Source organism: Macrotis lagotis, chromosome 1 (genome assembly GCF_037893015.1).
Source record: "Macrotis lagotis isolate mMagLag1 chromosome 1, bilby.v1.9.chrom.fasta, whole genome shotgun sequence".
Classification (NCBI taxonomy): domain Eukaryota; kingdom Metazoa; phylum Chordata; class Mammalia; order Peramelemorphia; family Peramelidae; genus Macrotis; species Macrotis lagotis.
The window spans coordinates 190,089,260-190,117,095 of record NC_133658.1 but is presented as its reverse complement, the minus strand read 5'-3'; the positions used below and the strand labels follow the sequence as shown (position 1 = coordinate 190,117,095).

Genomic DNA, 27,836 nt, shown 5'->3' with positions numbered 1-27,836 from the left:
AGCTGCCCTGCCTTTTGTCATTTTAATGGAATATTAATATTTCATTACATTCACATACCATATGTAGTTTTACCATTCACCAGTTGAAAGGCATTCTTTTATTTTCCAGTTCTTTGCTACAACAATAAGGGCTGCCATAAATATTTTTGAATACATATGGGACCTTTTCCCTTTATCTATTTTTTTGGTTTATATGCTTAGTAGTGGTATTACTTTGTGAATAGATCAAATGACTTTATGGGCATGCTTTTAAATTGTTTTCCAAAGTATCTGGAGTTTCACTAACTGCATTAGTGATCTTACTTTCCCTCAACATCTCCTGCAGATACTGTCTGATGGGTATGAGATGATGGGTATGAACTCAATATATATATATATATATATATATATATATATATATATATGTATATATATATATATAATTTTAAGGAATCAAAAGTAAAGAATCTCTGCACTCATTTTAATGGGGGGAAATGGGAAATATTTAAATATTTAAGTGCATAAAATAATTTGCATACAGAATAGATAAAAGGTGAAGTGTGTGGGGGTGTGTGAGAGAGGTTGTTTCTGGAAAGGTATAGAGTGATGTTGTATCCAATTCTTCATGATCCCTATTCTTAGCAAAGATACTGGAACGGTTTGCCATTTCTTTCTCTAATATATCCCCATTTTACAGATGAGGAATTAAGGCAAATAGGAGTTAGGTGGCTTACCCAGGGTCACACAACTAGTATCCAAGACTGGATTTGAAATCAGATCTGCCTGACTGTTGCTCTATTCACTGTACCACCTAGCTGTACCAAACTGTTGTGCTACTCTGTTTTGTTCTCCAACAGTATATGGCTGCATTCTCCTGTTCCAGTGTCCTTGAGGAAACTGCTGAGAACTAGCATCTTCACTTGATCTGATGCTAAAATACCTCTCCTAGTGCTTGTAGCTTCTGTTTGTCATTTTTTTGCAGGGCTGGATGGATTTGTTAACTGATACTATTCTTGAGATTTCTTGATCATTATCCAACCTAGTGTTCTTTTTAGATGACTGCTAAATTAATTGCATGTGAGAGATCTGGGCTTTCAACCTTTCACATCACCATCTTAAACAGGGTACATTTAAAAAACTCTTAAAAGTTATATAAATTTTCATTTCTCAAATTAGTGATTTGGAGTATTTTTATATGGTTATTAATGGTTTTTATTTCTCATTTGAGAATTGTTTTTCTCTTTTGTCACTTATCTTTTGGGGAAATGGCTCTTGTTATATGTCACAATCCTTTTTTGTATCTCGAATATTTAAACCTGTTGTGAAAATTTTCCCCAGTATCCTTTGTAGTTCTAACTATATTTATTTTGTTTGTGAAAAATGCTTTTGTTTCAATCATAAAAATTGTTCATTTTATGTCTATGAATCATTGAACACCATTATTTCAGGTAAATCAAAATGACAAAAGACAAGGTAAACATGCATGGTAGGTATAAGTTTATAACATTCTCATGAATTATTCATGAATAGTACAGGAAAATATAGAGAGCATGTATTTTTTTAAAAGCATTTTAAAAATCACCTTTTTAGTTAAACTAAAAATATAAAGAAAAAAAAAATTTTTCTGAAGTCCTTTCCAGAAAACTGGAAAAGCCCCTTGGAAAGGTAAATGACAGGAGAGAAAAGAAGAATTAAGGGATATAACCAAACTTAACTTTTATCTTGTTTGCACAGAGCTTTAGAACCCACCTGGAAGAGACTGGTCTTAGGACTTACCTTTCTGTATAGAGAAAGGATAAGATATCTTTGTAAGGGAGGAGGTTTCTTTGTTTAACTCCAGTAGTGAGGGGAATGATCCAAGAGGTAATGAGATGTCTGCTTGGTTATTCAACAATTCTAAAAAAGCTTGCTACTCTCCATTTTTACATGTTATAAACTTTTTCCTTGTTCTAGATTCCTCCAAAGGTTAACTTGAAATCTTTAGGATGAGTCATAGTGTCACAGGGTATGATGATGTATTCTAGTTGCGTATCTCTATATTCAAGTTAGAAATGGCTTATAGAATGATTGTTTCTGACAGATGCACTAAAAGTGCAGAGCACATTATTAGTATTACATTTTTTTCTTCAAGAATTGAACTTGCCTTCAAATTCTAAGTTTTATTACTTGCATTCAATTAAACAAACATTTATTAAAGAAAGCTCTGGTACAACAAAAACAAAAATAAGATCTTATATTACTTTTTTAATGAGATATAGCATATATACAGCTAATTAAAAGTAATATGAGGAAAGAATATTAAAAACTGACAAGCTTATAAAAATCTTTTACTAAGAGATGGAACCCTTGCTGTTGAAGAAAAAGAATTTAAAGATTCTAATAGACAGTGGTGGAGACAGGTTTTTCCAGTTTTCTGGAAAGACTAAGGGTAAATCTACATGAAGGCATGAGACAGGATAGTTTGACTGAATGGAAGAATATGAGAAGGGAAATAATATGAATTGTTTGAATGAGTTGATTGTATCTAGATTAGGGAGATCACATGTAAGAGGTTGAGGAATTTGAATCTTTTGAAAGATTATACCTAGAAGTAAATCATATTACCTTTCTGAACCTATTTCTTTATTTATAAAATGTATATAGTAATTATTTATATGTGTGTCTACCTTATTTATCTATGATGATGTCTGTCCTTCCTTACCAAAGGAAGCCCACTTTGGGGGAGTGTGATCCCCCAAATAACCTTTTGTATACCCTTCTTTACAACTTATTCTGATTGCTTGTCTTCCTTGAAGCTCCTTTTGGGGAGTATAATTCCCCACATGATTTCTCTTGCTCCTATACTTTTCTGTTGGAAACCATTGTGTATGGGAACATTGTAAATTATCTTTGAACATCAGAGCCTTGTTCTACTAAGTACCACTGGAGTGGAAGTGGATTAGAGACTGGAAAGGTATTTAGGCACTGGTGTTTTGGTGAATAAACAGAGCACTTGGAGATGTCTTTTTTTTTTTTTTTTTTTAGATTTTTGCAAGGCAACGGGGTTAAGTGGCTTGCCCAAGGCCACACAGGTAGGTAATTTAAGTGTCTGAGGCTGGAATTGAACTCAGGTCCTCCTGACTACAGGGCAGGTGCTCTATCCACTGCACCACCTAACCACCCCTACTTGGGGATCTTGATGGAGTACTTGTCTCCTTTGTAATCCTTGTCTCCCACCCCTGGGAAAGATAAGGCAGTCCAGAAGTGGGACTTTATACTTTTCCTTATTGCTCATCCTCTCATGGTAGCTTAAGTTGCTTTGGTTGTTTAGATGGTTTAGGGATTAGAGTTTTACTACTTCTTTTAGTCTTTCTTTTCCTTAGCTTCTGCTAATCACAGCAATACTTAAATAAACCTTTTTTGTCCCTAAAATTTCTTCTGGGTGAGACTCCATCTTTTCCATGAGTTCTTTCATGTTCCATCTGAACCTTTAGCTGGCTACATTTTTCTCCAGCATCACAGTGAACAACAAGAAAATCAATGACCCAGATTTATAGAATATTCAGAAGGGAATCTAAGGAAATTGGAAAGAAAGCAATGGGGTCAAGTTATGAAAGTCTTCAAATGATAAATAAGTCATCACATTAAGTAATCACTATATGCCAGACCCTGTGCTAAGCAATGATATAAAGGAAAGATGAAAACAACAACAAAACCTACAGGAGTATATTTTTGATCACAGAGGTAATAGGAAACCACTGGAATTTATTGAGAAAGGTGATAGCATGGTCAGACCTGTGTGTTTGCTGCTGGGGGATTGATGGTGGGTAGACTAACCAGAAGAATGTTGTATTAATTTAGATGAGATGAGAGTCTATACTAAGATGATGGTCTTGAGAGAATAGGAGACATCTATGAACGATACTTTAAAGACAGAAAGTACATAAATGTGAATTATATTAAAAACTTCAAGGTTTCCACTTAAACTATATTTCATGAGTACCACCACACCATATCAAATTTGTTATGTTAAATTCAGTTGAAGAATTCCCATTTGGTTGGCTATAGTTATGGAGAGACTTATTAGTCTAGCATAATCATCTTGAATTTATTAAATAAGAAGAAAAAAGTCAAAATATCAAGTTTACCAATGAAATTAATAACTGCAAAAGCTAAAAATAAGGAAAGAATTTTATGCAAGGAAGAATGAATAAAAAAAGATGAATATCCGTTTCATAGAGGTGGGAGAATAGGAGAAGATAGCATAATGATATGGTAGGGTAAAAGAATGGGAAAATATTGAAAATGTAGTAAAGGTTTGAAATATTTGAAATAGGTTGTTATAGTAATAAAGTATAATATTCTGATGGATCTTATCAGCATTGGTTCTTTCCCAATTTTACAAATACCAAACTATCCATTATTTCTCATCTGATGAAGTATTCATTCATATTTTTCTATAAAGCTTCCAATTATGGATCTACCCAATGCACCAGAGGCCTTCTTATTTCCTTAATATTTATGGGAATATAATACATAGATCATTTCCTTTTTCTTGTTCTACAAAACAGGACCAGTCTTCCTTTTCTGGTCATGTCTGTTCTTAACAGTGTATCTTTTATCATTTCTCTTATACAAGTAATTGCTGGATACACACACACACACACACACACACACACACACAGACACAGACACACACACACACACACACACACACACACACACATACATATTACAGTGGACTGTTAACAACCAATATGCAATTCCATTGATTATTATGATTTTATAAATCATATAAAAATTTCTGATACAGATGGTAGAGAGGAATACCCCTCAAGGAAAACAAGTCAATATTTGTCAACATTCTAGATTAAAGGAAACATTTTTAATCTCTATTTTAAATTTGGATGATAATAATGCTATTATAGTAATACAGAATTTAAGAAGACAGGTTCATAATCCCTTATAATGAGACTTGAAGGTAGGGATTAATGGGATTTTTCTTTCCAAAATGTTTGAACAGTTTATGAACTGTAGCAATCCATGTACAATTCTCTCCAAATGAAGATCTCACAATGACAAGCTAATAAAATAGTTTATAAGTCAAGGACAAGGACACACATTTAGAGTTATCTGTCCAGAGGAAATGATATTATAAAGAGTTCATTATGGATAAACTGTGGCAGAAAGGAAATGTGAATCTCATGAGGATTTAGTAGCAGTATTAGAAAAATGATTTATATTCAATGACAAATTGCTACAGTTTACTTAAGTACTCTGTATCTAATATTGAAAGTTTAATTTGTACAGAGAACATTTCCATTTGTATTTGATAAAGAGAGAACATATCCAAAATATCTACCATTCAATAACAAAATAAACAATTTATTTAAATGGTATGAGTTGTTTGAAAATTACTGTTTGGAGACCAGAATAATACTCCCACTTAGGCCTTTACATTCATAAATTAAACCTTCTAAAGATCCTTGAAAAATAACTTTGTTTTTAAAAAAATGGACATAATTCAAAGGACAAATGTCTTAAATAACATCATAATCTTCTCACCAAACATGCAAAATAAATAGAAATTCTTATTTTATTCTAATTCATATTATAGAAGGGAATATGACATATGTAATGGGTAGGTGAAGGGGGAAATTAAGAGTTTAAATTGTTGTATTTCATTGACTCAGTCAAAACTGGAAATAAAATTGGTGTTTCTGATAACTGTGCTCTGACCATGAATTTAAAGTGTTTTAAATTGCTTTCTACTATTTCCACTATTTAAAAGGTTTTTTTGTGTTTTTCCTTGTCTTTTTTTCCCTTTGGAACTGATTCTTCTTTTACAATATGATTTAGACAGAAATATATTTATCTTGATTGTACAAGAATAACTTTGTCATATGACTGTTGTCTTGGGGAAGGAGGAAGAAATGGATTGAGGAAAAATTTTGAATTCAGGATCTTAAAAAAAAGAATGGTGAAAACTCTAAGTAATTGGAAAAACAATAAAATACTATTAATTGAAAAAAGTTTCCTTTCCTTTTGCACACAAAAAAAATTAATGCATATAGCATGAGAAGGGAAAGCAATCAGGATATGATAGATAAGGATTTGCTATATAAGATATTTCAATGAGTAACAAAAATATATAAGATCAAAGTAATTCACCAATAGATAATGGTCAAAGTATATATGCAAATAGTTCTCAAATGAAGAACTGCCAATAATTAAATATAAGAATGCTCCAAATCATTAAAAAAAAATAAGAGAAATGTAAATAAAACCAACCCTGACATTTTACCTAACCCAGCAAATTGGCAAAGATGACAAGATAGTCATTGTTGGAAGGTTTGTTCAAAGATAGGCACAGTGATTCATTATAGGTATAGCAGTGAATTAGTAGAACTATTCTGGAGAATAATTTGAAATTATGAATAAAGTAGTTATTATCATACCCTTTGATCCAGATGTTCCAGTGTTAGTTAAATATCCCAAATCCATTAATTTAAAAAAGTTTTTGTCAATAGATATAGATATGTCTATAAAATACCACTTCTATGTGGTAGCAAAAAACTGGAACAAGTTAGCTGACTGCTGACCATCAGTCAGGGAATGGTGAAAGAAATAAAGGTAGTGGAAGGGGAATGGAAAAAACAAATGTGTGTGTATGTGTGTGTGTGTTTGTGTGTGTGTGTATTGTACTGCATTGTAGTTAGTAATGAACATGAATACAGAGACACAGACTCATGAACTAATGCAAAAAATAAGTCAGAGTCATGAAAACAATGTGCACAATGATTTGCTTGGGTTTTGATGGATCAAAGTGATTGTAAATAGAATTGTTTCTGTTCTGACCAGAAATGCTGAGAATCTCCCAGGTTGATTTTAATTTTTTTAAGCAGGCAAATTAAATCATTTTTTGCTTTAGTTCTTATCTAATCTTAAATCATTGAATAGGTGTTGCCTCAGACAAACTGAAACTTGGGAAAGAAAGACCTTAGCATATAAAGGCCAAGGTCTCCCACTGCATCAACAATCTTTCTGATCTATGTATTGCCACTAGGTTCAGATTACCCTGGAGAAGACAGTGAGCCTGATGACTCTACACAGTTCTGCCTCACTTAAATCTAGCTCACTTGCAAATCAAGACATCACCTTCCTTTCCTTAGAAAACAAAAGATAAACAATAAGAATGTCTAAAAAAAAGTAAACAATAACCACAAAATAATTAAAACTGAATGTTGCAAAATATAAGACAAAGTTTTACCCCCAAATATGAGAAGATATTTTTGTCCTCCTTCTTTGCAAAGAAGGGGTTAACTGTCTTGTCAATATGTTTTTAATATAAATATTTTATTTTCCAATTATATGCATTAGTAGTTTCTACCTATCATTTTTTTGTAATATTTTGAATTTTATAATTTCTCCAACCTCCCTTCCTTCCTCCCCTCCCCTATAGAAGGCAGTGTGATAATCTTTACATTGTTTCTATGATATATATATATATATATATATATATATATATATATATATATATATATACATATATCAAAATTGAATCACATATATTCTTTAGGTTGACTCTTGTGGAAGATGTATGAGAGAAAATAGTTGTACAGGATGTGCAAGCCAAATGGATTGTAATATGTGATCACCAAAAAGGTTATTAACATGTACCATCATCACAGATTCATTTGGGTACTTTCATCATCAATAATTCCTTCATTAAAACCTTCTCAGGTGCCTCTTCTTGGCATAGAAATAAAGTTTCTTGGAGGTTGTGACTGTGATACAGATTCATTGATGATTTACTCCATATGTCAACTTAAGATCAAACTAGCTAAGACTGGAAATCCTGAGTGCATTCAATCAAGAACATACTAGGCAGGGGTGGCTAGGTGGCGCAGTGGATAAAGCACTGGCCCTGGAGTCAGGAGTACCTGGGTTCAAATCCGGTCTCAGACACTTAATAATTACCTAGCTGTGTGGCCTTGGGCAAGCCACTGAACCCCATTTGCCTTGCAAAAACCTAAAAAAAAAAAAGAACATACTAGGCATCAGGGATACAAAGAGAGAAATGAAGTTCAGATTCTGTTGGAAGAAAACAATATATACACATATGCATACAACATAAATAGAAGACAGTTTGAGGGCAGTAGCAGTTGTAAAGATCAGGAAAGATTTTATAGAGCAAAAAGCATTTGAGCTAAGATTTGGAGAAAATTACAAATGCTAATAGAACAGCAAAAAGACCAGTTTAACTGAATTGTAATGAATGTGAAGGGGAGCAATTAATATTTAATAAGCTTGGAAAAGTTGCTTAGAGCAAGCTTGCCAAGGGGTTCAATAACACAGGAGGCTGCATTTAATGGTAGAGGAAATAGGTAGCCACTGGAGTTTCTTAAGTTGAACAGTAACATAAATCAGACTTATGACTTATGAATATCACTTTGACAGCACTCTGGAGGATTTGCTAGAGAGAGTAAAGACTTGAGGGAGATAAATTAGAAACCTATTACAAGAATCTTGGTGAAAAGTGATGAGGCCAAAGAAGATGGTAGCTATCTGAATGAAGAACTGGAAAAGGTTGTGGGAGATATTGTGGTGGTAGAAATGACAAGACTCAAATGCATTTAATTAAAGTGACAAGGAAATGAAAGGAATTAAGAATGACACCAAATTTTCAAGCCTGGATGATTAGAAGAAATAGAAAAGTTTGGTAGAAGGATGAGTTTTGAGAGGAAGATGGGCTCTATTTTAGATAGGTCAAGTCTGAAATGCCTACAGGACATTCAATTCCACACACCGAACAGATAATTCCTGATATAGGACTAGAGCTTTGGAGACATACTGTGATTGGATTGTATATATGGAAGTCATCTGCAGAGGCAGTGATTAAATTTATGGGAAATGATGAGATCACCAAGTGAAAGAAGTTAGAGGAAAAGAAGAGAGCCCAGGACAGTGACTTGGGAAAATTGAAGATGTGATGTATCAGTGACATAACTATAGATTAAGAGTTAACAAAGATGACTGAGAAAAGTCAAACAAACAAGAGAACCAAGATAAAATGCCACAAAAAAAAACCCAGAGGATAAAAATTTCAAGATAAGAGGTCAATAGTAGTAAAGGCTCCAGAAAGATCAAGAAGGATGAAGATAAGAAAACATCTTTATAATTTGGCATCAATCTCTTTCACTAAGAATTATTTTGTTCCCTGTACATAACATTTCATTTTCATGTCTTGAATCTTAGAATTATTTCCTTGCCTTTGCCTCATAGCATCCCTAGTTTTCTTCAAGGTTCTGCTCAGTACTGCTTCCTGTCTTGATCTCACATTTGCTGATGCCTTTTCCCCAAAAATGAATGTGTTTGTATTTTAAAGACAGTTGTGTGTGTCTTTTAAAATTTTTGAATGCCTGATGCCTGACACATTGCAGTCTCAATACTTGTTGACTGGCACATAGTAGCATTTAATGCTTATTGCATAAATAACTCAAGCTTATTTATATATAGGTTGTATGTTTCCTTGATCCTAGGAAAATGTAATCTCATTGGGTTTGGCAAAGGCATTGTTATTTTTCATTTTTTCCATTCCCAGTGAAGTGTACATTATTTGACATAAATTATATGCCTGAGGAAGGGCATCAAAAAAGAGAAAAAGTTACAGAAAACCTCAATTGTTTTATAATTTTGCTAAGGAGTTCCTAAGAATGACCACACCTCATGTACAAGTTTGCTGTACTTTTTATGGTGCCAGACATGCCATTTCAGTTTAATCAATCTACATTTATTAAGCTTTTAACATATGCAGATGCTGTGCTAAGCCATGGAGTTCCTCAAGTGCCCTTCAGGAGCTCACAATCTATTGGCAAAGACCACAAATACAAACAAGTTGTACAAGAATAAATAGGAAATAACAGAGTAAAGGATCTAGAATTAAGAGAGTTGACTTTTTTTTTGTATGAGATGATATTTTAGTTGGGAATTAAAGGAAATCAGGAAATCTAGTAGGCAGAGTTAAGGAGGTATGGAGGACAGTCAGAGAAAACAATAGGAACTAAGAGATGAAATGTCTTGTTTGTAAAATAGCAAGGAGGTGACTGTTAACTAGATTAAATTATATTGTGGGGAATAAAGTATAAGATGATAGAGGGAGCTAGATTATGAAGGATTTTGAATACCAACATTTGTTTTCCTCCTAGAGGAAATGGGGAGCCATTAGGATTTATCAAGAGTGATATGGCTGGACCTACAATGTCGGAAAGTCACTTTAGTGCAGGAGTTGGAAATGTCTAGCCAGAGTCTCATTTGGTCTGGCAACGAGAGGCTGTCATGGCAACCACAAGGCTGGATTCAAAATTCAATAAATATAGCTTTTTAGGGGTAAATTAAATGTTTGATCAAAAATAGCAAGCAAAAAATATTATGAATATCCAAATGGCCTTGGCAGAAAAAAATAATTTCCCACCCCTGCTTTAATGGTTGAATATAAGACGGACTGGAGGCAGGCAAACCCATTAGCAGGTTATTGCAATTGTCCATGCATGAGGTGATGAGGGTCTGAATCAGAATGGTGATTGGGGTAGAGAAGAGAAGGCAATATATTAGGGAGAATTTGCAAAAGTGAAATTAATAGACTCTGGCAAAAGACCGGATATGCTTCATATTGGAGTCATGGGGCCTAGGAGTATGATGCTGTACTCTATAGTAGGTAGAATAAGGTAGGCAGGAGTGGAAAAAAGAATGACTTATCTTTTAGCAATATTTAGTTTAAGATTGTCTACTGTATCTACAATTCAAAGTGTCTGAAAGGCAGTTGGAAATATAATAAAAGTCAGAAAAGAGTCTGGGCAGCATAGTAGATTTGAGAATCTTCAACAGAAGAAATAATTGAATTTAAAGGAACTGTTGAAATCACCAAGTGAAGTAGAGGAAGAAGAGGGTCCAGATATAAAAATATGGTATTATGACAACTCCTCTGCCTCCCCAGTGAATCAAAGAGAGTAAGTGATATTAACTGAATAAATGAAATATACTGAAAAGGGTTTCTGGGGAGACTGTGTCATAAATGGGAAATCAGGTTTAAGTAATAGCCAAAATGGCAAAGTAAAAGTTTAAGAATAAAGAGATATTGGGGTGACCAGGTGGTGCAGTGCATAGAGAACTAGCCCTGGAGTCAGGAGTACCTGAGTTCAAATCTGGCCTCAGTCACTTAATAATTCCCTAGCTGTGTGACCTTGGGCAAGCCACTTAACCCCATTTGCCTTGCAAAAAACCTTAAAAAAAAAAGAAAGAAAGAAAAAGAAGAGATATCTGTTACCTAGGAACAGGCATTCCAGAGAGCATAGTAGGGTTGAGTGACATATGGTTGAAACTCTGGGGATGGAGGGTCAAAGAGTATGGCAATAAGGAAACAGATAGTGGGAATGGGCAATGGGGTTTTGAATATGAAGGTTCTGACCAGGTATGAGAATATTCATCACTAAGTGGAGGATGCTACTCTTCTTAAAGAAGGCTGAAGATTGGATTGGAACCAAGTACAGTATGAGAATGGGTGGGATGAGTCTTATTTCACCACTCTTCCTCCATTTGAAGAATGGAGATTAAAGAAAGGGCTCAGTAGGAGACAGAAATCAATCTAGCACAGCAGGACAAAGAATTCCCATTTCCCATCTTTTCTCAAGGGACAAATACTAGAGATGAAAAGCCTGAGATCAAATGGAAGGATGCTCCTTTTTGCACAGGAGTTTCAAGTCCTGGGAAGGAGATAGGGATGGTAGCATAAGGCAGAAGTTGCTTTGAGTTGGCAGAGATGTAAGTTGTTAATTTGGGCAGATAAAAGATGCCCATCCCAGCCCCTTGCCTCCCTTCCTTCAGGGTACATGCTGTATCTAGCAAAAGGTGTAAGGCACTAGGTCAGGGAAAAGTTTCTCTCTCTTCTCCTACTTCTGGGGGTAGTTATGGTTCTGAGAAATGTAAAATGTTATTATAGACCCATTCCTTAATCTAAAGGTAGTGCAGTGGAATCAGGAGTTCCAAGAGTTCGAATCCAACCTCAGATACAGCACCCCCTCACTCAAATCCAGTTCATGTACTTGTCATGAGATCACCTCTCTAAAGTTGTGATCTTCAAATATGAAGTTTAAACTTTATTATCTAAATAAATCTATCAAAGACATTCTGAATTTCTGGGTTTAAAAATTCTACTTCTTTCTGTGTATACAAGTGTCATACGTTTTCTACAAGTTTTGCTTAATTCTAAACAATTGTCCTTACCATCATTTACCTTTTCACTAACACCTCTTGGCTTTACCAGAAACCTTTTAAGCAGACACACATTCACTGCAATACTCTCTATAGGAGGCTATTTCTTCTCTCACTCCCCTAATTTACACAGAAAGAAGGTATAGTTAAACTCCTTACTCCCTCCTCTCTACTGCTTTCAGATCACTTATCTTTTGCTTAGGAAAATTTCCTCAGAAATCTTTCCTATTTTGAAGGACATCTACTTTATTCCATTCTTTCCTCATCCTATAGAATTTCCAGATCATGGTTCTTGATTGTGACTTTGTTCCCTATTCAATCCTGTTTTTTAAAAAATATAGTGTCTTTATATTGACAAAAATGTCTCTCATTTTCCTTCTTTTATCCCTCCCAAAAGGTAATATACCAAAGAATATTATACATATGCCTTATCATTTTGGGGCATTGCATATGTGAGTTTTAATATTAATATTCCTCCCTAAGAAAGCAAGTACAAAATCCCTCAATTTCCAAATGTAGATGTTTTCCTCTTACATCTAACTTCAGTCACACAAGAGCAGCCTGATTACACTTTACATCTTACCATGTCTCAGAATAACCTTTAATTTTGAAATTATCTTTTCCATTTACATCTTTTTATACTTCTAACTTCCTCTTCTCTTATTTACAATCTACCTTCACTTTCCTACACTTTTAGTATTTCACTAGCCACTAAGGTAGAATTTCTTTACCCTCATCACCTAATAATTCTTATACCACATGACTACCATTTAAATTTCTCCCTTCTCCCAGTATGTCACGTTACACAATAAAAGAACTTGAATTCTCACCCATTACAAATTTGTTACATAGTTACAAATACATTTTACTCTTATTGACTTTATTACTCCATGCCAGAACTGCTTGAAACCTTTTCCTCTTATATTGACTAGTTATCTATATCACATATACGAGATACCAATTCTGGTTTCTGTGAGAAGTATGAGGACAAGGAATGTGATATTTCTTCATGGTCTCTTTCCTTCTGTAAAACTGAAGATCTTCATCATTATTCATACTTTTTCTCTGGCAGCAGAAGAGGTAGTCTTATTCCTAATTATTCCACCTGTGCTTTATTTTTGAATGTTTTATTTTTTCCAATTATATGCAAAGATAGTTTTCAACTATCTTTTTGTAAGCTTTTGATTTCCACATTTTTCAACCATTCTCTTCCCCCCCCCATGACAGCTAGTAATCTGATATAGGTTGAACATGCACTATTGTGTTTAACATATTTCCATGTTAGTTTTGTTGTGAAAGAAAAATTAGAACTAAAGGGAGAAAAAACTGAGTCTACATTTAGATTCCATAGTTATTTCTTTGGATGTGAATGGAATTTTCCATCAAGTCTTTTAGAATTACCCTTGATCAGTAAATTGCTTAGAGGAGTTAGGTCCACCATAGTTCATAGTTGATCATCTCCCAATGTTGCTGTCAATGTGTATAATCTTTCCCTGGTTCTGCTCACTTCACTCAGCATCAGTTTATACAACGTTTTCTAGGGTTTTCTGAAGTCTGCTCAACTCATTATTTCTTACAGGATAGTCACATTAATATACCGTAATTTGTTCAGTCATTCACAAATTGACAGGCATCCCCTCAATTTCTAATTCTTTGCCACTACAAAAAGAACTGCAATTATTTTTCTATATGAGGGTCTTTCCCCCTTTTTTAATGATTTCTTTGGGATATAGCCCAAGTAGCAGTGTTGCTGGATCAAAGGGTATACATATGCAGTTTTATTGTCTTTTGGGCATAGTTCCAAATTGCTCTCCAAATGGTTAGATCAGTTCACAATTCCACTAACAATGCATTAGTATTCCAGTTTTCCCACATCCCCTTCAATTCCTTTTTTTTGTCAATGATTAATCTGAGCAGTGTGAAGTGGTACCTCAGAGTTTTTTAATTTGCATTTCTTTAATCAATAATGATTTAAAACATATTTTCATATAAGGATAGCTTTAATCATCTGAAAATTGCATGCTCATATCCTTTAATCATCTATCAATTGGGGAATGACTTATAAATTCTTATAAATATGACTTCAGTTCTTTACTTTATAAATGATTATCAGAAAAACTAGCTGTGGAAATTGTGTCCCAGCTTTCTAATCTTGGTTGTTTATTTGTGTAAAACCTTTTCAATTCAATGTTAATAAAAATTATCCATTTTACATTTTATAGTTCTTTATCTCTTCTTTGATCATAAGCTCCTCTCTTCCCTCTCCATAGAGCTGAAAGGTAAACTATTCCTTGTTTTCCTAATTGGGTTATGGTATCATATGTATAAATAATGTACCAATTTCCACCTTATCTTGGTATAGAGTGTGAGATATTGATCTATACCTAGTTTCTGTCATGCTATTTTCCCAGCAATTTTTGTCAAATAGCAAATTTTCATTCCAGAACCTGAAGTCTTTGGGTTTTTCAAATAATAGATTATTATAGTCATTTAATAATGTGTTTTGTGTAACTAATCTATTTCACTGATCCCCCACACTACTATTTCTTAGCTAGTACCAAAGTTTTGATGATTGTTGCTTTATAATAGTTTTATATCTTCTACCTGTGCTGTTTTTTGATTCCATTCCTTCCTACTTTTCTTTCCATTAGTTTTCCTCTCCCTTAATCACCAACTTAACATTATGAAAATTTTAAAGGATTTCCAATCCTTTAAAAAAAGCCTTTTCTTGAAAAGATTTTTATTCCACTCTTCTTTCCTACTTCTCCCTTTCACAGCTAAATTTGAAAAAGTTTACACTAAATAATTCAATTCCTCACTTTCTCACTTATCACCTTACAATCTGGACCCTCTTTCATACCATTGAACTCTACTGAAACTGTACTTTCGAAAACTGTTACTTCCCAAATCAGCAATTTTTTCTCAGTCCTTCTCTTTTCCTTCTCTGGCAATATCAAACAGTATCAATCCTATTGAATTCTCTTCCCTTGTCTTCCTATACAGCACATTTGTATTTTTCTTTTTACTTCTCCATCTTCTCCTTTTCTGTCTCCATTTTCTTATGATGAAAGAGCCCTAAGTTTTAATCTTTGGATCTACTCCTTTCTCTATTATACTCCTTTTGGCCATTACATTTATTCCCAAAACTCAGCTATCACTTCTAATGGACCCAACTGCATTTTGACCTCTCTCCTGGGCTCAAGACCTATATTCCTAATTGTTTACAAGACATTACTTGGATGTCACACTGGTAACTGAAACTTGACATACTCCCAAATTGTTTCCTAAAATTTGCTTCTTCTACCAGAGGTACAGCTACTCATCAGATCTCCCATACTTGACTTAGATCTTTGACTTTTTCTTCTCCCTTAGGTTTTGACTGGTTTCAGTTTGACCTATTCAGAGATTAAGGTAGGTAAGAAAAGTAAGGATATCCTTTTTTGTAGAGTCAAAAAAATATCAATCTGGGAGAGGAAGACTCAACCAAAACAGAAAGAATTGCTATTTACCTTCACTCCCAGCCAATCAGTGCCCAGACAATGATTTAAGTGAGGCTTGGCCAGAGACCTATTGTTAGTCAATGTACACCCTTACCTTGCAAGGTTTCAGTGATCAAAATATGCATAGCTTTTGGCAGAGCACCCATAGATAAAGGTAGAGTGAAAAAGAGGAGAAAGAGAGAAAGGAAAGTTGTGTTGTCCAGTTGGCCAGCAGTGTAGTGGCTTTTCCATATAAATTGTTTGCTAAAATTAATATCGGTTTTTAGTTGACTCTCTAGGATTCCCCTAAGTAAACCTAAGTAACATGTGCAAAAAAATGGTATTTTCTCTTTATGCTTATTTCCTTCATTTTTTTTCTTATCTTACTACTATAGTTAGCTTTCCTAGCACTGCATTGTCCCTCATTTTTTTTTTTGGCAAGGCAATGGATTAAATGAATTGCCCAAGTCCACACAGCTAGATAATTATTAAGTGTCTGAGGCTGGATTTGAGCAATTTAAGTGTCTTGAGGTCAGATTTGGACTCCAGGGCCAGTGCTCTATCCACTGTGCCACCTAGCTGCCCAGTCCTTCATTCTCAAAGAGGACCATGATGATATCAAGGTGACGCTATAACATGCAAGTGAATTGGATTTAAGTGAGGAAGGACTGTGATGAAGTCATCAGCCTCACTTTTTCCTCTGGATGTATTTGGATTCAGGGGTCAGCTATGGATCAGGATGACTGGAGAGGGCCCTGGAAGCAATGGGAGATCTTGATCTTTTTAAACCTTAACAAGGTCAAGGTCTTTTTTCAAGAGGAGAAAGTGAGGTTGGTGAATTTGCACAGCCCTCCCTCACTTAAATGTAATTCACTCGCATGTCATGGTTCTTTTCCTGAAAGGATAAACAAAAATCCTCTTCCTAATGTCTCATATGTACAATAAATTCAATTTGGCATCAAAATGTCATGCTCATTTTGGCTCCACATTTCTAGAATCTGTTCCCTGCCCTCCATTCCCATTGACATCATCCTAGTTCAGATCCTTGTTACATCTCGCTGCCTGGAACACTGCAAAGGGCTACTTAACAGGTCTTTCTTTTCTGCCTCTTCTACTCTCTTCTCCAATTTACCCTTCAAATAACTTCCAGAATAATTTTTGATGGTCACATTTAGTCCTCTTCTTCAAGAATGTTCTGCAGCAGGGGCAGCTATAAAGAAAACGGTAGCGTCCCGCTTCTGGACCCAGGGGAGTGTGGGAGGGGTGGGAGACAAGTATTCCATCAAGATCTCCAGGCGGGGGCACCAGCCCTGGAGTCAGGAGGACCTGGGCCCAAATCTGACCTCAGGACAGATGGCTTCACCTCATCACCTTGCAAAAACAAAACAACAAGAATGTCCAGCAGTTCCCATTTCCCAGACTTTACCGCCTGGTGCCATTCCACCTTTCTGGCGTTCCTGCACATTTCCTCTGGAGAGTTTATCAACAATCACATATGGCACATCCAGGATCCCTCGCCCATTTATTACTATGGGAGACGCGTCCAGGCGAGGCGCCGTGCCCTGCGGCCCACCTCCTCGCTCGGCTGCGACATTTTTGCTCCTCTCTCTAACGTCCTTCGGGGACGGCAGGCGGGGCGGGTGCATGGGCCCGCCCCGAGCTCCTCCAGACTGTTCTAGAAGCCCCACCACTGGGCCCGGAGTTCTACCCCGCCGTGGGGGCGCAGCGACCAGACTCCGTTCCTGTCAGCCGGGCTTCTTCTGTCCCGGGACGGGGACGGTCAAGTTCGTGACCCGGAAGGAATCATTTCCGCGCTACTTCTCTCTCCCCCCCCCGGGTCGCCCGCTCAACTTTTTCTCCCTTAGACGCGCTCCGATTATCTAACGTCCATGTTCCCCTCCCCAAGCCAGAGCAGGAAACTTCCCCGGGCGAGCGGGTGGGCCAGCCCCACGCATGCGCGCTGAGCCGCGCGACGCTCGGGGAACAGTCAGTTGCCCTCCAACCGGCGGCCCGGGCTCCGCCAATCAGGGGCCGCGTTGTTGCCCGGAGGCCCCCTCCCCCGGCCGGGGTTGGCAAGATGGTGCCGGAGGAGGGTCATGACCCGTAGCTCCTTCTGAGGGAAGCCGAGCTCGGCGCGCCCTCACTTCCGCCCTCCTGTCCGTTGGGTCGGGAGCCGTCCGCCCGCCGGCTGGCAGGGCGGCCCATGCGGCTGTCGGGCCGCGGCGCCGGCGGGGGGCGTGGAGGAGGAGGAGGGGGAGGGAGAGGAGCCGCGCTCCTCCGGCGCCGGTGACCGGGAGCAGCGGGGCGGAGGAGGAGGCCGGCCTCAGCCGCGGAGCGGGAAGATGCTGCTGTCCCTGGTGCTCCACACCTACTCCATGCGCTACGTGCTGCCGGCCGCCGTGATGCTGGGCACGGCCCCCACCTACATCCTGGCCTGGCTGGGCTGGCGCCTGCTGTCCTTGTTCGTGCCGGGGGCGCGCCTCTACCGGGAGGTGGACGATCGCTTCTACACCATCTACCAGAGCATGGTGCTCTTCTTCTTCGAGAACTACACCGGCGTCCAGGTGAGCTCCGCCCCGGGCCCGCACGTGGGGGACCCTAGCCCCGCCGCCCCGCGCAGCCCCCGGCAGAGTGCCGAGCCGGGCCGCCGCGTGCCGCCCAGCACAGGAGCCCGGCTCGCAAAGGAAGGAAGGAGCGGAGCCCGAGCAAATGCGGCGTGGCCCTTGTACTGATGGCTTTTTGCCGTGCTTGGAAATTGCTGGCACCCGTTTCTCTCCGGATTCAGGTGTAGATTGCTAAGTTTTTCTTCCTAAAAATGGTTTGTAAAGGGAGCAGACGCTACCTTTTGGAAATGAAGTACCACTTTTGTAAACGGAGACGCGTTCTCCGGGATTAATATAATCTGTAGAATGAAGCGATTTGACAACTTTGTGATTTTCCAAAACACAGAACGCTCATTCTTGCTTCCTTCATATTTACTGTTAAAATGCAGTTGTATAGAGAATACATCAGTCGGGCAATAAAGATGGATTAGGAACACAATCCTAACCTTCATTTTCAGCTGCAGTGTTTTTATGCAAAAAAAAAAGGTTTGATTGCTTTTTTCCTGATTTTTTATAATTTGAAAAATATAGTCTTTATTGAATGCTACTTTGTTGATATGAATAATTGAGACTTTGATTTTTAGATGAGGTATTAGCCCTCATCGTGTAGTATTTATTTTCCAATTCATTTTATATTGATCAAGAGAGTTTATAACTAAGAAGTGATGAAATGTGGTTTCAAATTTTCATTTTGATTCTTACTCCTAGATTTTTTGTTAGCATTTTGAGAGTAGCTATTTTTACACTTGGCATTTAGGAACTTGCTGCTTTTCATTAAGTTTTGCTAAAGTTGGCTTGAAGGAGGGTTAGGAAGAAGGAAAATCAAATGGAATCTTAACTCCATAACCAATAGGTGTTTAAGTGCTTCACAGGACAGAAAGGAGAAGCATTGTTTCAGACTGTTCTTTTAAATTTATCTAAAAATACATCTATTTTGGAGATTAGGGTTAGATGCCATGACCGTATTAAAGTTTTTCAGTTTTTCAATGCACCACTTATATTAAATTTAAGATTTTTTAGGCTAAAAATAGTTTTACTATCATAAAAAAGATAACTTTATTGCATAGTAGTCAATTTGGTGATTGATAAAATGAAATTTTATAAATAAGTATTATTCCATGTATATTTGTTCTGTCTCTTAAATATTTCTACTTAAGGAAATTTTTAAAAATGTAAAAATTTTGTTTACCCTTTTATTCACTATTTTGGGAGTTCAATTTTGGAGTTTATTTAATTAACTATTAAGTAGTTATATTGATAGCATTATCCGGAAAATAGTAGAGCAAAACTTCATTTATTTGCTTCTAACTAATTCAGAATTTGTGATCATTTTACTTCAGAGTTAAGTTGAAATGGTTTGCTAGTGTATTTAATTTACTTAGTAAATCCTTTCCCCCCTTGATGTGTAGTTTAATATTTGGACTTTTTAATGTCCAGATTGCTGCATAGGTTTGGGACTGGTTTTGTTTGTTTGCAGAAACAACTTAAAAGTGAAGTCTTACCTGATGAAAGAAAGGTAGGTAAGTGACTAGTGTATCAACTGCAGCTAGGTGGTGTGGGGGATAAGAGTGCCAAGCTTGGAGTCAAGGAAGATCTGAGTTCAAATGTGACTTATTAACTGTGCCAAGAAAACCCCAAATGGATCATAATTGGACAACAAAAAAACACAGCAATTATAATGCCTTAGTTATATTCATATAGTACTGTATAGTTCCTATTTTAAGATATAATTACTCTCTGCCTACCAGTAAAATACCTAAGAACATTATGTAGCTTTTGTCATTATAAAAGAATAATTTGTGAAATTAACTCTCATTTTATATACTATTCTGTGCTGCTTTTGTGTTTCATTAATAATATAACACCTTACTGTGAAAAGAAATTGATACTTCAAAAACATTTTAGGTCATCTTATTGTAGAGATGGTAAATGATTTATCCCTGATCTCATAGTTAAGTGTCTTGGTGACTGACTGACTGACTGAATGAATGAATGAATGCACGAAAAAGTACTAAAATAACTCAACAATGTGCCCTCACAAGTGCTAAGGAAATACAAATTATAAAAACAGTTTCTTTTTTTTTAGGACCTTAATATTGGAAAAATTTAATTCATACTATAAAAGTAATGGCCTTAGAATAATTTTAATTTGAAATGGCGAATGAAGCTTTGGAGTAGATCAAGATGATAATAATGATCTGTTCCTTGAAACAACCCTGTGAAGTAGAATTTTTATCCTTATTTTACCGATGAGGAAGCTGAGGCAGGCAAAGTTTCTTTTGTTTGTTTGTTTATTTTTAGTGACTTCCCCAGGCTCACTTGACTAGCAAGTTTTTTAGGCAGGATTCAAACTCCTTTTTCTGATTCCACATTCAGTGCTCTGTCCACTGCCCTGTCTGCTCTTTCCAAGTTTAATGAGCTAATAAGAGCTGGAGTCAGAATTTAGGAAAAAAATCATTTTTTTGATGATGAGTTAAGAAACAGATTACAACAGCAGTTCAGAGAGATAGGACAACTGTATTAGATGAACTTGGACAATTCTAGCCCCATTCAGAAGAAGAAAAACAAAACAGAAAACAAAAACAAAAAAAAAACCCTTTCAGAACCTGATGAACACTTTATAAAAAATATCTCTTATGTATCTCTTTAATCCCAATTCCTCAAACCAAAAATGACTAATCTGTAAACATGTTTATCACAAATATATTATGTACATGTTAATCTGGCTGTTCCCTGCTGAGAGGAGGGGGTGGGTGGGAAGGGAGGGTAGAAAGAAATTTTGTAACTTAAAAAATATACATATGCATATGGATGAATGTTGAAAAAACTTGCATAACATGTATTTGTGAAAATAAAATATCAATAAAAACTGCAAAAAAAAGAAACAAGTGACTCTTTGGCATAGTTGGAAAATCCTTGGGAATTAGAAGGCCTTGGATTTTTAGCTCTCCCTCTCTCCTTTCCCCACTATTTCAGGATTAAAAAGAATAAAAAATATCAGTTGCATATAATTCCACATACTAAAATAGTGAATTTTTAGTTATACTTATTTTTCTTTTTTTGATTTTAAATCTTTTTTCATTTTATTCTGAATTTAAGTAAAACAAGCGTTTCTATCACAGTGGAATAGGAAAAAAGATGATTGCACATGAAACTGCAAATTTATTGTGGTTTTCCTTTTAAATAAATAATGAAGTTATCCTTGTTGAGGAATGTCAACATTAGTTGACATCATGTAACTTTTCTTCCCCCATCCCCCAAACTAGAGATTGCTACCATTAGACACCTAAAGTGTCTAAATCGAATTATTATATCTACATTATTTTGTTGAGAAGTCATTTCCTAACTGTTCTCTGTGAAATAAAAGGAGTGGAATGGAAATTTGCAATAACCAAAAGGGTGATTTCAAAGTCTGGGATCTCCCATTTGCTTGATAATATTTCAACAATTGCTCATTCCTGCACTGATTCTTGGTCTAATCTTGAAATTTTTTTTCTTCAAACACCTAAAAGGGAGAGAGAAAGGAATGCTGTATTACTAAATAACTTCCATTGGTAGGTGTTTTTTTTTAAGTTTTTTTCAAGGCAAATGTGGTTAAGTGGCTTGCCCAAGACCACATGGCTAGGTAATTATTAAGTGTCTGATGCCTGATTTGAACTCAGGTACTCCTGACTCCAGGGCCTGTGCTCTATCCATTGTGCCACCTAGCCGCCCCCATTGGTAGTTTTTAAAATGATATTATGAAATTTTAAAAATTAATTCTTCCTTCAGCTTTTTAAAATTTTTTTAAAAATTCTGTTTCATTCCGTAATAATTCCTCTCCTTTTCACCAAGTAAAATGTTCTTGAACTGTTTTTAAACTTCCTCAACATGGATGCCATCTCTTTACAGATCTTGATGTCTTCCTAAGAAAAGTTACTTTTTATATTCATTGTATTTATCTTTGTACATACTACATTCCTTCTCTAGAAATGAAAAAGCAAATAAAGGAAGAAGAGAAATAAAGGGAAATGCCTTTGAAGGCAAGAGATTATTTTCATTTTGTTTTTATATCCCTGTTATGAAGAACTCTTACTGGAAACTTCTTCCACTATACACATGAGCAAACTAGTCCTCAAGTCCTGAGTTCAAATATGAAAAACATGTAATAGGTTTGTAACCCTGGGGAAGTCATTTAATATCTGACTGCCTCAGTTTCCTCAGTTGTAAAATGGGGATCATTATATCTACTTCACAGAATTGTTTTGAGTATTAGATGAGAGAATATATGTAAATTACTTAGCATAGTGTCTAGCATATAGTAATGTTAGTGCTTAATACATGCTTGGCTCATTTTCCTTTCTCCTAGGGGTACCAACAGAGGTTAAGTGACTTGCCCAAAGGTCACACTATTAATTTATAATTTATAAACTATAAGAGGCAGGACTTAGTCTTCAAAGTTAGATTCAGTATGTTGTTTCCCTCCTTGCTTCATGCACTTAATAAAAGTTAAATTGTAATAACCCCTAAAATAGTTTTACCATAGAATTTAAACCATTGGAGGAATTAGTTTCTTTTTGAAGTAGAATATTTTTCTTAATTTTCAAAGAAAATGTGTGACTGAATTGTTTCCCCCCCCTCCATAGAATATTAAAGAAGGTTCATGAAGTTAATGGTCTTCTGTTCTTGGTAGATAAACCTGCTTTTGACATTGGATTCTAGTTTCTTCCCAGTTCAACCAATTTATATGCTTTTAAGTTACAGAGAAAAAAAAGAAAAAATTAGTTTTAGCTTTTCTTTAATTTTCAATTTGTTACACTGTAGTTTCACATCTGATTTATTTTAACATTAGTAATTTAAAAAGCATAAAAGAACTTACTAAGTTCTTATTTCACCATTTTAAAAGTTTAATGTAAATGATAAAAGTAAAGGAAGCATTTTAAGAATTAGATTGCCGTCACCCAAATCATAGAATCTAGATGCAGAAGGAATCTGTACAGAATGTAGTTTTCCTCTCTGAGAGAAAGGACCTGAGGTCTAGAGAGTTTAATGGCAGAAATGAGATTTAAACCCAGTGCTCTTTTCTACTATGTACACTTTTATGCTCATTTCAAAATTGTATCTCACTTAAAGTATACAGGAAATGTTTAATATGATTTTCTGTGAATCAGTGGGACTCTAGTAATTTTTTACATTTTCTCATGTATGAGTTTATTTTGTTTTTTACTTTAGAACTAAAATTCATATAAAAACAAATTGATCTATAAGTGTTATACCTTAGAAAATAGTTCTTAAACATTGATCTGTAAGAAGGGAGAAAAAAAACCCAGATAAATCTAATGTTTGATGTTTCTATGAATCTTTAGGGAAGTTGACACTGTGATTTAAAGCTGAATCCCTTCTTTTTGAGTATGCCCTAATGCTTTATAAATACTGCACAGTTTATGAATTATATTTAATAACTTTATCAAAATTACATTGATGAAAAGGAAATGATGTACATATAGTATCCCTAGTATGGAGATTTATGATTTTTTTTTATCAATGAATTTCATTCTTTGTTCTCTTGTAAATGTCTTAAAAGGTGGTGAGATTATTTAATTTGGGAGAGAATAATAGAACTTGATATCAACAAGTTGTAAGCTTTTATTTACATCTTAATTAGCAAAATGACACTTTCTTAAATAGGACATAACAGATCCAAAAGAACATAAGTCACTTTGTATAAACTGAATGATAAACTCCAATTGGTCTTTAAGTCTTAAGAGAAATGATACAGAATTATACTTTTGTCCTTGATAGGAAAGGTAAAAATTTGATAATTATTCTTTAGTATTAATAAAATAACTAAATATTCTTCTTAGGTTTTTTTTTCTAGGTACCTTGTGTATGTTAGGTAAAAAATGAATTCTTACTAAACGAACAATACTTTTAAAGGCCTTCACCAAAAAGCCTGGAAGCAACACAGAATGGTGGTTCTTGCATGACTTTTTGGGACCCCAGGGATCCACAGAGTTATCTTATGGTTTTCTGAAATAAAGTTTAATTATGGATTTACATGTTTAATTGGTTTGCATTATCTGTGGATATGACTGGTACTGAGTATTGTGCTGTGAAAAAGAATTGCAAAAAGTTGCAACTACAGTTGCAATCACCATGAATCACCAATATTTCTAATTAGGAGGTAATAGTTGTCCATTGAATATTAAAATGCTCAGTAACTTCCCTCATGAGATGACTTAAAAATTACAATCAACACTGAAAAACCTTGTGATTCTATTAATTACATTAAATGTAAAATAGGAATTTTAGGAATTTTAACTACAGTGGGAAATTTTAATGTTTTATTATGTTAATATTATGCATAGGTATGTGAATTTTTTTATATCTATGGTTTTTAGACTTATAAATGTTACTCAAATGATAAAAGACATTGTGAATTTTCTTTGATTTTATAAGCATTTTTAGTATTTGCTTCTTCTTGGTCATCATCTTATTTACTTTGTGAGATTTAATTAATCCTTTTAGTGGGAATAGTATTTTTAGAAGTGATAATATAGTTTGTAATTTTTAATCTCAAGCTTGGTTTCCTCATATATTTCTACTTTGTACATCGTAACAAAAAAAGTCCCTACCCCATTTCTGCTAATAAGTTTTAAAAGTAATTGACAAATAATCATTTAGTTCAAGGAAGAGGTATAGAATCCATCACAAATAATCTTTAAGAAAAAATCTCTTTCTGATAAAATTATTTTAGTATTTCAATCAAGTGTGAACTTGTTGGGTTTGTCTACCATCCTCTGTTGTGTAATAACTGCAAAGCACTTCTGGAAAGTCCAGATATAGTTGCATGTTAAGGAATCTTGAGAGAATGTATAACCCTCATTAAGGTTGTATTAAGGATTTTATTAAGAGTAGCAACTGATGATATACTTCATGAGCTTTTCTTAACTAACTGAAATCTATTCTCTTTATTTTTTTTAATGCCATGAAATGCAGGATGTTAAGATTTTACCCCTGTATACATGTTTAGTAATGTTTTGAATTTTGCAACTTGTCTAGAATTTTGCTAGACATTTTTGAGTTGTGTTCATATAAGGGAAAGGATTTAATTTGCAGGAAAATTGTCTAGTGAGTATTATTGAAGCCATACAACTTTTAAATTTACATAGAGAAATGAGCTATAGATTTTGAATTAAGGATCAGATTTTAAATCATAGTTCAAAATTTATCATTATTTGCATAGTTTTTTTTGTTTTTTGTTGTGTTTTTTTTTTTTGTAAGGCAAACAGGGTTAAGTGGCTTGCCCAAGGCCACACAGCTAGGTAATTATTAAGTGTCTGAGACCCGATTTGAACCTAGGTACTCCTGACTCCAGGGCCGGTGCTTTATCCACTATGCCACTTAGCCACCCCTATTTGCATAGTTTTGACCCAGCCATTTAATCTTTCGTCCTTTGGTTTCCTTATAAAATGAGGAGGTGGATGGGACTAGATGATTTCTAAATTCTCTGTCAGCTTTAATTTTATGTTCCAGTTATATTTCTTATAGGTTTTTTTTTTTTACTTTAAAATTAGATATCCTAGAGACATAACTATTCTATTGATTTCCATTTGGGCAATTAAGTGGTGAAGTGGATAGAGTGCCAGGCTTGGAGTCAGGAAAACCAGTGATACTTCCTAGCATTGTGACCCTGGACAAGTCACTTAATCCTGTTTATTTGTTTCCTCATCTATAAAAATAAGCTAGAGAAGGAAATGGCAAATCTCTCCAGTATCTTTGCCAAGACAACCCCAAATAGGGTTATGAAGAATTCAATTGAATAACGATATTGTTACACTGAATTTAAAGTTGCTGTGTCCATTCCCGCCGCCCCCCCCATCCCTTATTCTTTTTAGTCTATAGAGTGGGTAGATTTTATGTCTTTATGTAGTTTTAATATCCAATTGAATTTATTTTACCTTGGTAATGCTCAAATGATTTAAGTGAAAATTTGTTTGCTTCTTTGGGGATGGGATGATCCTTATAAAAAGATGAGTATTTTTTAAGCTGTAATTAGAATAATATTGTTTCTGTTTAAGTGATGTATAGTATATAAAGAATTTCTTAAGCTTATTGAGTCTTTAAAGGCTGTGGCTTCTTCCTTTAATCACCAGGCAAGAAAGGGAATTGAAAGTCTCTTGTGGTTTAGGTGTTGCTTTTAACCTATGGCAAAATATTTCATGGGGTCTAGGCATGTCTCTAAAGGGAGGAATTTGGATTGAATTAATTAACCCCAAAGGTTTAAATGTGAATATACTGTCCAGAAAACTAAATATAAAGTATGTGTAAGTTAACTGTTTCTGTACACACACACACACACACACACACACACACACACTCACTTTCCTCCAAGAATAATTAATTTTAGACATAAAACTTTGAAGTGAGTGCCAGAAATGCAGTTTTTACATGTCAAGGTTGAGAAACAGTCCTATTTGGTTTTTATTTCTAAATAATACATCATTTTATTGTTTAAAAGTCTCCATGTGTTTTTTTTCTGGAATATGTTAAAAGTAAAGTAACAGTTTGAATATTTATTTGTTGTATTCTTGTTCTAAATATTTAGTGCTTCTGTAGATGATTCTTTTTCTCTCTGTTCCTCTCCGTATAAATAGTATAATAAAAATGCTGATTACTAGCATTTAAGTAATGAAAATTAGCACAATGCTATACATTCTTATTCGATTCTCAAAATAACCCCGTGATATAGATACTGATGTTCTTATTTCAATTTTATTGATGAGGAAACCAAGGAAACCGAGTTGGCCCATAAAAGGTTAAGATAATGTACCCATTGACCCAGAAGTAGTAAGTGGCAGGTGCAGAATTAAGCCAAGATGATTGCTGACTTCCAAGTCTGATAACTTATTAAGTATCCTTTGTGTGAGGAGAGGACAGTAGAAATGATTGTTTTGATCATTATTTCACCTTTACACATATAACCTGTCTATTTTTTTAAGTGTTATTTTGGCTTTATGGATTTAAAATAACTGATTTTTGTTGATTGTATACATTTATATTTATGTCTTGTTACATATGTGTCATTGTTAGTACTTCTTTTCTGGAGGGGGGGGATTATATCTCAGTTAGTAGGGTTAAGTGTTGAATGTTCATTTTAAAAACTACAACACCAGAAAATAATGTTTTCTTTTTTTGTTGTTGTTTTATCTTTTAGATAATTCTATATGGGGATTTGCCAAAACATAAAGAAAATATAATATATTTATCAAATCATCAGTGCACAGGTTTGTATTTTGTTTGTCTGCAAACTAGGTTTATTTTTTTTTTTAAGGTTCGTAAGTGTAGTAAAAATAGGTCTCTCTTTCTTAACCTTTTAAATAAACTATATAAAATGTATACATTGAGTGCAGATGTACCTGAACTTGTTTTTCTTATTATACATGTTTTTGAAAAATCAGGGATATTAAAACTTCTTTTTTAAACCTCTTTCCCCTTTTTATTTTGGATATTTATGTTATATGAAATCACTGTCAGTTAATGTGTT

The 27,836-nt window shown here is 35.0% G+C and overlaps 1 protein-coding gene across 1 annotated transcript in view; it reads left to right on the top strand.

Moving 5' to 3' along the window:
* Window positions 1-17,719: 17,719 nt before the first annotated feature.
* The window catches only part of AGPAT5 (1-acylglycerol-3-phosphate O-acyltransferase 5), a 68,937-nt gene continuing 58,820 nt past the window's right edge, over window positions 17,720-27,836 (top strand). Inside the window, exons 1-2 of the mRNA XM_074209525.1 lie at window positions 17,720-18,271; window positions 27,507-27,576. Coding sequence (XP_074065626.1) covers window positions 18,050-18,271; window positions 27,507-27,576 — 292 coding nt within the window. The 5' untranslated portion in view covers window positions 17,720-18,049. The remainder of the gene's footprint in view (window positions 18,272-27,506; window positions 27,577-27,836) is intronic.